At 30.3% G+C, this 13,701-nt stretch overlaps 1 protein-coding gene across 1 annotated transcript in view; it reads left to right on the plus strand.

Moving 5' to 3' along the window:
* Positions 1 to 12,840, plus strand: part of LOC122503605 (frizzled-4) — a 72,309-nt gene extending 59,469 nt beyond the window's left edge. Inside the window, exon 6 of the mRNA XM_043614202.1 lies at positions 11,378 to 12,840. Coding sequence (XP_043470137.1) covers positions 11,378 to 12,123 — 746 coding nt within the window. The 3' untranslated portion in view covers positions 12,124 to 12,840. The remainder of the gene's footprint in view (positions 1 to 11,377) is intronic.
* Positions 12,841 to 13,701: the final 861 nt, after the last annotated feature.

Below are 13,701 nucleotides of genomic sequence, written 5' to 3' on the forward strand. Positions count from 1 at the left end.
AAAAATTGTTTTTTTTGTTGTTCATTATTCGTTTTGTTTGATTTTAACAAAAATTGTTTTGTTTTCTTTGTTGTTTGTTTTACGTTTTGTTTCATTTGTTTTGATACATTTTTTTACATTTGTTTGTGATTCTTTTCTTATTCTTTGACAAATATTGTTTTATTTTCTTTGATATTTGTCTTTCGTCTTGTTTCATTCCTTTGTGAAATAATGTTTTGTTTTCATTGTTGTTTAGTTTGTTTTCTTTGTCTAATATTGTTTTGTTTCTTTTTAATGTTTGTTTTTTATTTTCTTTGCGACAAAAATTATTGTTGAAATTTTAGTTTTCGTTTTTCTTTGTTTTTTATTTTCTTTTGATTGTTTTGTTATTGACTTTGTTTCTTTTTACAAAAATTATTTTATGGTTTCCTTTCGTTTAGATTTGATTGCTTTGTTTTTTTTTTTGTTTTTCGTTTTGTGTTTTCTGTGTCAAATATTGTTTTCCTTCTTTTTTATTGTTTGTTTTTTATTTTCTTTGACAAAAATTGTAGAAATTTGTAGTTTTTGTTTAGCTTTGTTTTTTTATATCCTTTGTAAATAATATTTTGTTTTGGATTTTGTTTTCTTTGACAAAAATTGTTATTTTCTTTGTTTTGGATTTTGTTTTCTTTTACAAAAGTTGTTATTTTCTTTGTTTTGGATTTTGTTTTCTTTGACAAAAATTGTTATATTCTTTGTTTTCGTCTTGTTTTGTATTTTATTTTTATCGGCAAATATTGTTTTGCGTCTTTTTATTGTTTGTTTTTGGTTTTCTTTGATAAAAATTGTGGTATTTATTTTTAGTTTTCGTTTTGCTTTGTTTTTTGTTTCCTTCGAAAAAATTTGATTCTGATTTTATTTTCTATGACAAATATTGTTCTGTTTACATTTCATTTGGTTTGTTTTTTTCTTCTTTGGAAAATATTGTTTTTTTTTGTTGTTGTTGTTTGTTTTCTTTAATAAATATTCTTTTTTTTAAATAGTTCTTATTCTAGAACAAATTCATTTAAAAAAAAAAAAAATTTCTTATATTGAAAACTTACAGAAAATTCCTTTTTTGTTGGGGGGGGGGAGAGAAACATGTAAAAACTACGTAAAACGTAAACTTGCGCTTCTTAAACTTGACTTTGAATTATGAAAGGTTGTATGATTAAAATGAAGAGAAGAGTAAAAGTAGAGATAGGGTTTTAGAACAGGGTTGGGGTGGGGGGAGGGGGAGAAGTAAAAAAAAATGAAAATAATATTTCCATGGAGCGCGCTCTCTCGTGAAATGTGAAGGAGCCTCTCTCGAAGGTTTCTCTCAGTCAGGCCTTGTTATGCTACTTGGTTTATGAGACTGTCCATTGGCGTAGTATATAGTTATGTGTTTGCGTGCCTCGCAAGAGAGTAGTACCTCTATACACCTACCTCTGCTGCTCTGCCCCATTCCGTAACTTTATAAGAGTTTCGAACGCAAACAATCGAAAAATTCTTTGATGTCGCCGCCGATCTGTTAAATTAATAAAAAAAAAAGAAAAATAAAAAAATTTTCTTCTTTTCCTTACGATAACGCAGAAACTATTATACAAAATAAAATCTTTTTTATTTATTTATCCAACGCGCTTTTGACTCTAATCTTAGAAATGTTTGGAATGATAAATGTTTATCTCGAATACTATCTAAAATTACGTGAATAGATTATATATCTTACTTGATAGTGTATACAACTGATGTTTTCAATCAATTTAACACTATCAGAAATATTTTTCTTTTTTTCTCCATATTTTTCTCTTCTCTTTAAATTTAATAATAAATATTGTACGTGTTTGATAGGCAAACACACTTTTTATAGATTTTTTTCATTATTATCGTTAATTAGTTTTTTTTTTTATTATTATTTGTATGACACAATGTTTAAAATATGGGGATTAAATTTTTTATGTTAATTTTTGTTTTTTGAAAGTTTCCACTTTAAAAATTAATTTTTGTTTTGCAAAAACAATTTTTGCAAAAAAAAAATTAATTTTGAATAAAAAAAACCCACTTTTGGTGAATAAGTAGGAGAGGGGGGAGAAAGAGAGAAGAGGGGGATATAAAGTCTGATGTCGGAAAAGATGAAAGTAACCGATGCAACGTATATATATATATATATATAAAGGGACCCAAACAGAATCCTTTTGGAGACTTTTCAAGTCCGAATTTCTTCGAGTTAACCACACGACGGTTGATTTTGCTAATATACGAAACGAGAGCTCTGTTTATAATGCTGCCGGGTAACTTCTAAGTTTGCGTGTGTACTAAACTTGAGAAATGCAAAAATTTTACACAAACACACACTCTCTGTTAAATATATGCCTATGTATATGTAAAAAGATTAACATCTTGGAATTGAAACGTGCACGCCTTTTTCCCTTAGTACAAAAGAATATACATTTTAAGGCGCACACACTACATTTGATAAAAACAACTTTCTGTAAATGGGCCGACAATTTTCATTTAAATTTTCTTTTAGAGAATTCATAGAAGCGTATCTAGGTTTTCAACCACAACATCTTTTAGTGGAGGAAACGTTATGATAATGATAATAATAATAACAACAATAATAATGATAATAATAATAATAATAATAATAATAATAACAATAATTATAATAATTATAAATATATAATCATTATTATATTAATAAATTTAATAATAATAATAATAAATGCATTTTATTAAGCTAAAGAAATTTTTGACAAATTATTGAGCCGAATTATTTATGCCAAATTAGATTAAACAAAAAATATATTTAGCAAAAAGTATATTTAGCAAATACTAAATAAAGCCAAAACTAATGTTTAGCAAAAAATATATTTAGCAGACCGATAATTTAGCCAAAACTAATATTTAGCAAACATAATATTTAACAAAAACAGTTTTTAGCAAAATAAATATTTTCATTGTCAACAATTATTATTTAGGAAAAATTATATTTTGCTTACCGTATGTTAAGCCACATTAAGCCAAAATAATATTTAGCAAAATAGATATTGGTAAAAATTATTTATATTTTCATTGGCAAATTTATCAAAAACAATTTGTCATTATTCTGAAAAATTGTATTTTACGAAAATAATATTTAGAAAATATTACGTTTGGTCAAAATTATATTTTAGCAAATGTTGAATCTAGCGCAACAAAAATAGTTAAAAAATTATAGCTCTCAAAAACTGTATTTAAGAAAATTATATTTAACAAAAAAAAAACATATTTAGCAAAAATAATATTTAGTAAATACAGTATTTAACAAAAAGAAACTGTATTCATTAGCAAGTAAATTTAACAAAAAATTATATTTTATGTTCATTTAGCCAAATTTTGCTTAAATTTTATTTAGCAAAAATAGTTTTTAGCAAAATAGTTATACTAGTAAATAAATTGATATTTAATAGCCATTGTATTTTGCAAAAACTATCTTCTAAAAACTTGTATATTTACAAATATTATATTTAGCGAAAAATATATTTAGCAAAAGTCGTATTTAGCAAAAATGGAATCATCCATAACAATAATTGTTAAAAAAATATATTTTATAGCAAGAATATTTAGCAAAAAGTATAGTTGTTAAATACTACGTAAAGCAAAAAGTATATTTAGTAAAAATAATGTTTAGCCAAAACCGTATTTAGCAAAAAAAAACTTTATTTACAAAAAAACTTTATTTATTAGCGACTATATTTAATAAAAATTATATTTAGAGAAAGGGATAAAAATCATATAATAAGTACGTTTAAAAATAAGAAATTGCAGAAATGAAAATTTACTTGATAATTTAGCTAAATAAAAATTATTCTACCAAAAAGTACAATTTAGCTATAAATAAAAGCCTGCATGTTTTTATACACTCAGCTATTTAATTATTAAACTAAAGAAAAATTCGGTTTAATAAAAATAGTATTTAGGTAATAAAAATTTTAGTTTAATAAAAATTCGGCTTAATATTAATTTAGCTAAACAAAAATTTAGCAAAATGAATATTCAGCCTAATAAAAATACAATATTTGCTAATTTTTGCTAAATAGAAATATTTTACTATTTAAACATTTCGCAAGAGAAAAATTTGGCTAAATGAATATTTTCAGCTTAATAAATATTTAACTAGATAAAAATTTAGCTAAATGAATATTTAGCCTAATAAAAGTGCAATATATTTTTTCAAAATAGAAATCTTATCCATAAGTAAATATTTACCTAAATAAAAATTCAGCAAAATAAATATTCAGCCTAATAAAAATCAAATAAATTTTTGCTAATTTTTGCTAAATAAAAATATTTTGCTGTATAAATATTTAGCAAAATATAAATTTGTCTGAATGAATATTCAGCTTAATAAAAATGCACTAAATTTTTGCTAATTTTTTTCCTAAATAGAAATATTCTGCTATATGTAAATATTTAGTTAGAGATAAAAATTCGGCGAAATGAATTTTCATCCTAATAAAAATGTAATAAATCTTTCCTAACTTTAACTAAATAGAAACATTTTACTATTTAAATATTTATTGCGATAAAAATTCACCTAGATAAATATTCGGCCTAACAAAAGTGCAATATTTTTTTGCTCAATAGAATCTTATCCTATTTGTAAATATTCAGCTAAATGAATATTCAGCCTAATAAAAATGCAATAAATTTTTGCTAATTTTTGCTAAATAAAAATATTTTACTATTTAAATATTTAGCTATATAAAAATTTGGCTACATAAATATTTAATGCAGAATGTGTTTATAATATAAAAATATATAGTTGTAAACTTGCGCGTTCAACAAACCAGAAATTACGGAAGTTTGTGTTTTTATTCTCTCAATTTTTTTTTTGGTTCACGAGAGTATAACAATCATCAAGATAGGAGGATGAGGAGGAGAGCAAAAAGTTGTTCATCCTCTTTTTCCTCTCTATCCGGATGTATAGTTTTTTCCCGATACTCTCTCCCTCTCTCTCTCTCTTTTGTGTTGCTTTTTCGAACAGTGTTTATACCCGATGAGAGCTTGTGAACAAAAACATTAACCAAAGTATATGTACAAGGGGAAGAACGCTGATACTTTAACTCTATTTTTCCCCCACTCCTCTCTCCCTTTCCACCCTTCCTCCCTTTCTTCTCCTCCCTTTCTTCCATCGACAATTTCTAATCCGACATCAACTCACAAGAAAGACAGATTGGTATTTGAAATACTTGATAATAAAAAGTTGTCAGTCAACAATTGTGTGAGATGCGTTTAAGGCACGCGACTTGTTCTCTCCTCTTCTTGTTCCGTTGTTTCATTTACCCCCTCCCACCCTTCTGCTAACTACCCCCACTACTGAATTTTCTATAGAAAAATTTTTAAATTTCATTCGTTAGCATTTTTTTTGTCTCACACATATTACATTTTTATTTAATTTTTTTTTTGGTTAATGTAAATAAATTTAAAATATAGGTATACAGTGCGTTTATAATATTTCAATGGGAAGAATTTCAAAACTCTGATACAAAAATGTCAAGTATTTCAACAATCGCGTGCCATTCATTCGCGCAGTCTCTTTGATAAATTAGCTCAAATGTATTCCCAAATTTTCTTTATTATTTTTGGATACAATTAAATTTATAAAATAGTTTTTTTTTTAAAATGTGATGTTATATAAACAACAAAAACAAAAAAAAAACATTTTGCCATTATTATCAAAAATAATAATAGCAAAAATATTAAAGGCAAAAACAATAAAACAATATAAACAACAATAAGCAACAAAAACTATAACAATATAATGAAAATAACAATAAAATAACATAATATTAAAATAATATTAACAAAAAAAAAAGAAAGAATAATAAAACAAATAAATAAAAATAAAAACAACCATAATAGTAATAATAATAATAATAAGATAAAATAATCATTATTGTTTTTTTGCAATTATTATGGCAGAATAAAAAAATCAAGAATAACATCATTAAATAAAAAAAAATAACAAAAATAATTCAAATAATAATAATTAATAAATAAATATTATTTAATATTAATTATTAACTAATAATAAATCATTTTTAAAAATTGTTTCTTTTTAGCTCGCTTGTTTAGGAAAGATCTTGTTACTCCCTCGTGTATTCCCTTCTTGTTAAGTAAACAAAACAAAAAATTTTACTTTTTTTTCGTTAAATTTCAACCTCAACAATTACAACAAAGTTGAATTTCGACGAGGCAGGTATAATCAAAAGAGCGATAAGGAGAAAAATAAGGGTTAGAGTGAGTGAGAGAGAGAGAGAGAGAAAAGGGGGGTGGGATTGGAGCGAGGGTTACAATTCGTTGGCCTCGACTTTACCGGTATCTTTGTAGTCATCTTGTTTCGTGAAACACGAGTGCTCAATGAGATCAGACCCTGGGTTCGAATATATAAAGAGTTGGACCAACTATATAGTAGAACTTTACGAACTCGTACGACTTGTATATATACATACATATATACATATCTATATGTATATATATACCTGTATGTATATACTGGGGTATCTACACGTTCTCATCTAAATTGCTTCTCATTTTCTCTTCTTCTTTACAACTATGCTCCTCCCCCTTCATCCCAACCCTCACCTCTCTTCTTCGTGATGGAGAATCCTTCCTTGGTCCTTCCTTTACTCTCCTCTCCAACTCCACCACCCCCCCCCAAATCCACCTTACCGCGTGCCTTACCTCGCTGTTTGGATGCTGCATCCCTGTACCTTCCTCCATATTTCCCCCTTTCTTTTTTCCTCTACTTATAAGAACTGAAGCCCTCGAGTAGGTCGATCACCTTCGAAAGGTGTTGAAAGGTTATTTCGTACAATATCCTTCTTCTTTTGAATGTACATTTTGATGTTTACCGGTGAAAAAATACTTGCGATTATTTTTATACGTTTACAGAAATATAGAATTTTGAAATTTGATATTACATTTAAAAAAAATTAACAATTCTATGTTTTGTGTCATGTTTTTTGAGTTAAAAATAATTTTATGCACTTTCGAAAGTATTGCACTTGACTTAAACGAAGGTTTTAAGTTTGAATTCACTTACTGCGCAGGTATAGAGGTCGAATACACTTACTGCGCAGGCGTAGAGTCTATATAGACTTACTGCGCAGGTTTATACTTCGAATACACTTACTGCGCAGGTATAGAGTCCATATAGACTTACTGCGCAGGTTTAGAGTCCATATAGACTTACTGCGCAGGTTTAGAGTCACAATATGTTTACTGCGCAACCATAAAGTTCAAATATTGTTTCGGCGCAGATATAGAATATGAATAAACTTACTGCGCAGAAATAACGTTTGAAAATAATTACTGCGCATCTTTAGAGTCAGAATATGTTTAGTGCGCAGCTAGAGAGTTCAAATATTGTTTCTGCGCAGGTATAGAATATGAATATACTTACTGCGCAGAAATAACGTTTGAAAATAATTACTGCGTAGCTCTAGAGTCAGAATATGATTAGTGCGCAGCTAGAAAGTTATAATTTTCTTACTGCGCAACCAGAAAGTTGAGATAATGTCTCTTCGCTGATATAGAATATGAATATACTTACTGCGCAGAAATAACGTTTGAAGATTATTACTGCGCATCTGTAAAGTCAGAATATGTTTAGTGCGCAGCTATAGAGTACAAATATTCTTTCTGCGCAGCTTTAGAGTCAGAATATGTATAGTGCGCAGCTGTAGAGTTCAAATATTCTTACTGCGCAGCCAAATATTGCAAATACTGTTTCTGCGCAAGTATAGACTATGAATTTGCATACTGCGCAGAAATAAAGTTTGAAAATAATTACTGCGCAGAAATTATAATTCCTAGACCATTCGAGTAATTTAATAAACTGTGGCTTTGTATTTAAAAATATATATCGACTGGAATATAGTACTCTATCGTTTAAATCAACCCCCACCCCCTCTCCCTCACAACACCCCCACGAGTGATCAGTTCTTTGTTTCGCGAGACTATTTAATGTCCCCCTATCGTTTTGCAAGTGTCTCCTCGATGTATTTAATGGGCATTCGGTGGGATTCGTTTTTTTATTATTAAGAAGAAGAAAAAATAAGAGACACTTTTTTCTACGGTTGCACATTGTGCCGCCCTTATAATTCTCATGTAAAAAGGGTCTCTCGTATATATATAAGAAAAGGCACGTCGCGAAAGAGCCGCTAAACGCATTCTATATAATGTTCCTCTCTTTTTTCACGACTTTAAAACCACACCAAGGGTCGAGAGGGGCAAAAGATCCTTGAAAGATTTGCATAGAAGCCTCTCTCGCGCGTTTACGCGTTCTCTCTATTGCGGTTATGTACTTTGATTCTTCTTCTTCTTCTTATTTTTTTCTGTTTTGTTTTCTTTTGTCTTCATTCGTTGAAAAATATAAAAGCCAAACGTGAATGTATATTACCTATTTCGGTAAAGTTAAGGGTCGTTTAGATTTTACGAGCTATTGGAATTGTTTTTATTTATATGCATGTTTGGTTGTAAAATTGTAGAGAATTTGCGCAATCGTAAATATTGTTTGTGTCTAGTGCGCAGTCATAAAGTTTGAATATTTTTTATTGCGCAGTCATAAAAGTTGAAATAGGTCAATTGCGCAGGTTTACAAGTTGAAATATGTCTAGTGCGCAGCTGGAAGGCTTAAATTTATTTACTGCGCAGGTATATAATTTGAATATGTCTACTGCGCAGTCAGAGAGGTCGAATGTAGTTACTGCGCAGCTTTAGAGTTTGAAAATATCTAGTGCGCAACTAAACTTTTTGAACACTCTTACTGCGCAGGTATAAAGTTCAAATTTTTCCAGTGCGCAGCAAGAAAGTTAAAATATTCACAGTGCGCAGCTTTAGAGTTCGAATAAGCTCAGTGCGCAGCCGTAGAGTTCAATTAGTTGCAATGCGCACACTCAAAAGTCTAGTACGCATGTTCAAATTTTATAATTACACAGCCATAGATAACTTTTAAATCTACTGCGCAACTTAAATTTCCATTTACAAATTTTTCTCATCTCCATATACAATAATTGGATCTATTGCGCATGGAAGTAGATCCAACACACAACCCTTAAAAATCTACTGCGCATGTTTAGCTTCCGTATTTCTTTCATTGCGCAGCAAAGAGTAGATTTAAATCTACTGCGCAGCATATGTATTATTTTACAAATGTTTTTAATCTCTATACACAGGAATTGGATCTATTGCGCATTCATGAAATTGTAGATTCAATGCGCAAGCTTTTATTGCCTATTGGAACTATTGCGCATTCATGTAAGTGTAGATCCAATGCGCAGGCTTTTATTACCAATTTGATCTTCTGCGCATTCATGAAAGTGTAGATCCATTGCGCAGGCTTTTATTACCAATTTGATCTATTGCGCATTCCCGTAAGTGTAGATTCAAAACGCAAGCTTTTATTACCTATTGGATCTTCTGCTCATTCATGTAAGTGTAGATCCAATGCGCAGACTTTTATTACCAATTTGATCTATTGCGCATTCATGTAAGTGTAGATTCAATGCGCAAACTTTTATTACCCATTGGATTTATTGCACAACTTTATACATATGTTTATATATTGTTCAATAATTGCTCGTAAGATATCTGACAATTTTAGATGCGCAGTAGATCCGTATAACTTTAATCATTATTTAATATAATTTTATAGATGCACAGTAGATCATTTTGGCAGATTGGATTAAAACTGCTTAGTTTCTATAGTTGCGCAATAGACTTAATTATCTCCTGTAGATGCGCAGTAGATCCGTATAACTTTAATCATTATTTAATATAATTTTATAGATGCACAGTAGATCATTTTGGCAGATTGGATTAAAACTGCTTAGTTTCTATAGTTGCGCAATAGACTTAATTATCTCCTGTAGATGCGCAGTAGATCATTACTACTCCTGCACATGCGTCATAGATCGCTATATCTTCTGCAGCTGCGCAGTAGATCTATGTTTTCTATTGATGATATAGATCTATGGATCAGTAAAAGTCATCTAATTGTGTAGTAAATCTAAAGGTTTTCTAAATTAATGTAGTCTATGATCTTTCTACAGCTGCGCAATAGATCTCTCAGACTTCTATTCCTGCGCAATAGATCTTAATGGATTCTATGGGTGCGCGATAGATCGTTACAGCTTCTATAACTACGCAATAGTTTCGTTTCGCTTCTACAGATGCGGAAGAAGTCTGTAGGGAATCCAGTCATGCGCAATAAATTTGTGTGGCTTCCATGAATGCGCAATAGATCACTATATCTATAGGAGCTGCGCAGTAGATCCATACGGCTCCTCTGGCTTCGAAATGAATCTTTTTTACTTCTATGACTGCGCAATCGATCATTATGTCTTTAGGAGCTGAGCAGTAGATCTCTATAGCTATTATAGCTGCGCAGTAACTACATATGGCTTCTATAGTTGCGCAGTAGATCCATACGGCTCTTACAGCTACGCAGAAGACTTGTATAACTTTTATATATGCGCAGTAGATCATTACGGCTTCTATAGTTGCTTAATAGTTTTGCATTGCTTCTACAGCTGCGCGATGGATCATTGCAGCTTTTATAGCGGCGAAACAGTTGTGTTTGGCTTTTATAGTTGTACTAGAAATCTGCAATGAATCCGTACTTGCGCAGTAGATCATCTCTATGGCTCCTATAGATGTGCAGTGGATCTGTACGACTTCTATGTCTGCGCAGTAGATCTGCATGACTCCTATGAGCGCACAGTAACTTTATATGACTTCGATAGTTGCGCAGTAGATTTCTATGGCTCCTATGGGTGCGCGGTAGATCTGTACGGCTTATATGGCTGAGCAGTAGATATGTATGGCTTCTATGGCTGCGCAGTAGATCTGCATGGCTCCTGTGGGTACACAGTAGCTTCATATGATTTCTATAGTTGCGCAATAGATGTGTATGGCTCCTATGGATGCGCAGTAGATCTGCATGACTCCTATGGGTGCACAGTAAGTTCATGTGACTCTTATAGTTGCGCAGTAGATCTGTATGGCTCCTATGGGTGCGCAGTAGATCTGTATGACTTCTATAGTTGCGCAGTAAGTATATATAGCTTCTACAGCTGCGCAGTAGATCTGTATGGATTCTATGGGTGCGCAGTAGATCTGTATGACTTCTATAGTTGCGCAGTCGATCTGTATGGCTGCTATGGGTGCGCAGTAAGTCTATATGGCTTCTACAGCTGCGCAGTAGATATGTATAACTTCTATAACACTATTCCTAACTCCAAAACTACTAATTAAAACAAAATCTTGTTCAGAGCGAAATAAAAAACATTTTAAAATCCTTTCATCCTAAAATTGAAAACTAATTCTTCCATTATTTTTTCTGTTACAGGCAGCTGCTTTGTTGGACAACAGAGTACACGATCACTGCTGGTCCTCGTACTAGCTCCTCAGTTTGTCTACTTAACATTGGGCTCCACCTTCTTTCTCGTTGGAACTGCCGCTCTTCTATTCCCCCGTCCCTCAGTCAGTCCAAGTCAAGTACTAAAAACCCTCCAGCCAAATCCACTCATCAGAAATCAACGCGATGGCGCCAAATCACCAGCCGAACTCTACAAACGTCAAAAGAAACTTGTCATCAGAATTGGCGCCTTCATTTGCTTCTACGGTCTCGTTATGATCTGTCTCACCTGCACCATATTCTACGAGTGGTGGGGACGGGATTCATGGCTCAGAGCACCGGAACCAACAAAAGAGCCTAAAGTCACGTCAAAACCACTCCTCCAAGTCTTTATTCTTCGAATTATTGTCTTTTTGGGTGCCGGTGTAATTTCAGCTGCTTGGATTTGGTGGCCAAATGCCATAAGTGTTTGGCGACGTTTCCCCCCTTGTAAACAACCGCCACATAAGTGTCATCCACATGCGCATGCAGTACCAGTGCCCGTTGTCAGATGTTACAGCACTGGTTCCACTACTCCCACTCCTCATCAGTTGCATCATCTCGGCAGACTATCGCCCCCCCAGCATCCGTTACTGCATCAACATCCAATTGTCATCAACAGTCAAATGCCGCACAGAAGTCACAAAAAGCATAGAAAACATCGAAAACATCACAGTGGAAGTGAGACACGTGTTTGAGAAGAGGGGGAATGTGTAATTTTTGATCTCAAACTTGGAGAGGGAAGACTCAAGAAAATTTTTTTGGAATTTAAACGTTTTAAGGGGGCGACGCGACGGTTATAGAGCCGTCCCTGGATTTTCTCTGTGATTAGTCCAATCTTTCGAGTTCGGCGAATTTCTATAAGAAAAGGAAAAGGAGAAAAAAACCCCTCTTAAATTACGTATTCTCTCCGTTTCTAAAAACTTTTTTTTCAATAAAAAATTGAATAAAATAGAAAAAAAAATTTTTAAATTCAGGGGAATTAAAAAAAAGAAGGGGCCCCGATTCTAGAGCCGTCACTGGATTTGCTTGATTGGCCAATCACAACAAGACGTTTTTATTCTACACTTTTTTGTGCAAGAATTAAAAAAAAAATAAAAAGCTTTAGGCCCCTGGATTTTGAGAGACGCTCCTGACACACTCGCTGTGATTGGTCAGTTCTCTAACGGTTTTTCTCAAACACGCCTGCGCCTAGAGATATTACGCTCAAGAGGAAATTTGTTTACTTCTACGACTGTCGTGTGAAAAAATGTCTAACGATAAATTTCCACCATCTTTAATTCAGTGCCAATATTGTAAATATATGTTAAGTTGAATTTTTTTTTTTTTTGTAAAATATGGTTCAAAATATGTAACATTTAATTTAAATGAAGATAAAAAAATACTGCCAGTTTTTAAGTACAAACAAAAATATTTCGAATAATTTAAAAAATATTTTTACCGAAACTTTACAGAAAACGAAAAATACATTTTTTAGGTTATGTTAGAAAAATTTTTTGAATTTGATGATTAAAAAGTGCTTCATTAAAAAAAGAGTAGATTTCTAAGTAGAAGAACAAAATATATATTTAGATCCAAATTAAAAATGCTTAATTGAACAGAATTGATTGAAATTTTTTTTTTTTTTAAATTAAATAGAAAAATTAAAATATTTAAATTAAAAAAAAAAATTGAAAACTAGTTTAACTAGAAAAAATTAGAAAGTTAAATTAAGAAATATAAAGTAATTTTTATTTTAATATGAAAATTTAATTATAATAAATGTAAACAAATTTTATTTCAATTAAAATTAAAATAATAATTTCGGCAAAAATTGTATATTTGTTTTAAAAAAAAATATTTTATTTAGTGTTTTAATAGTTTCAATGTAATTGAACGAAAACTTTTTAAGACTGTATATAATGATAATAATAATGGTATTAAAAATAAAAAAAAGTATATTACTCGAACATTATAATGTTATAAGTGTATATCTGTATATATTTATTATTTTCGAAAAAAAAATTGTAATTTTTTACAACTTTTATAAATATGGTATTATATAATAAATAAATAATATTAAAATTACTTTCGTATTTTATTTATTTTATTTCCCATTTATATATTTATTAAAAATTTGTTTATTTATTTACAATATTTATTTATTTCGTTGGTATTTTTATAAACAAATAAAAGATAACAATTAAATGAATAAATTCAAAATAAATAATTATTTTAAATTTATTTATTTAATTGGTATTTTTATATTGATTTAATAATATTTATTAATATTTATA

This window comes from Leptopilina heterotoma, unplaced genomic scaffold, assembly GCF_015476425.1.
Source record: "Leptopilina heterotoma isolate Lh14 unplaced genomic scaffold, ASM1547642v1 Lhet_265, whole genome shotgun sequence".
Classification (NCBI taxonomy): domain Eukaryota; kingdom Metazoa; phylum Arthropoda; class Insecta; order Hymenoptera; family Figitidae; genus Leptopilina; species Leptopilina heterotoma.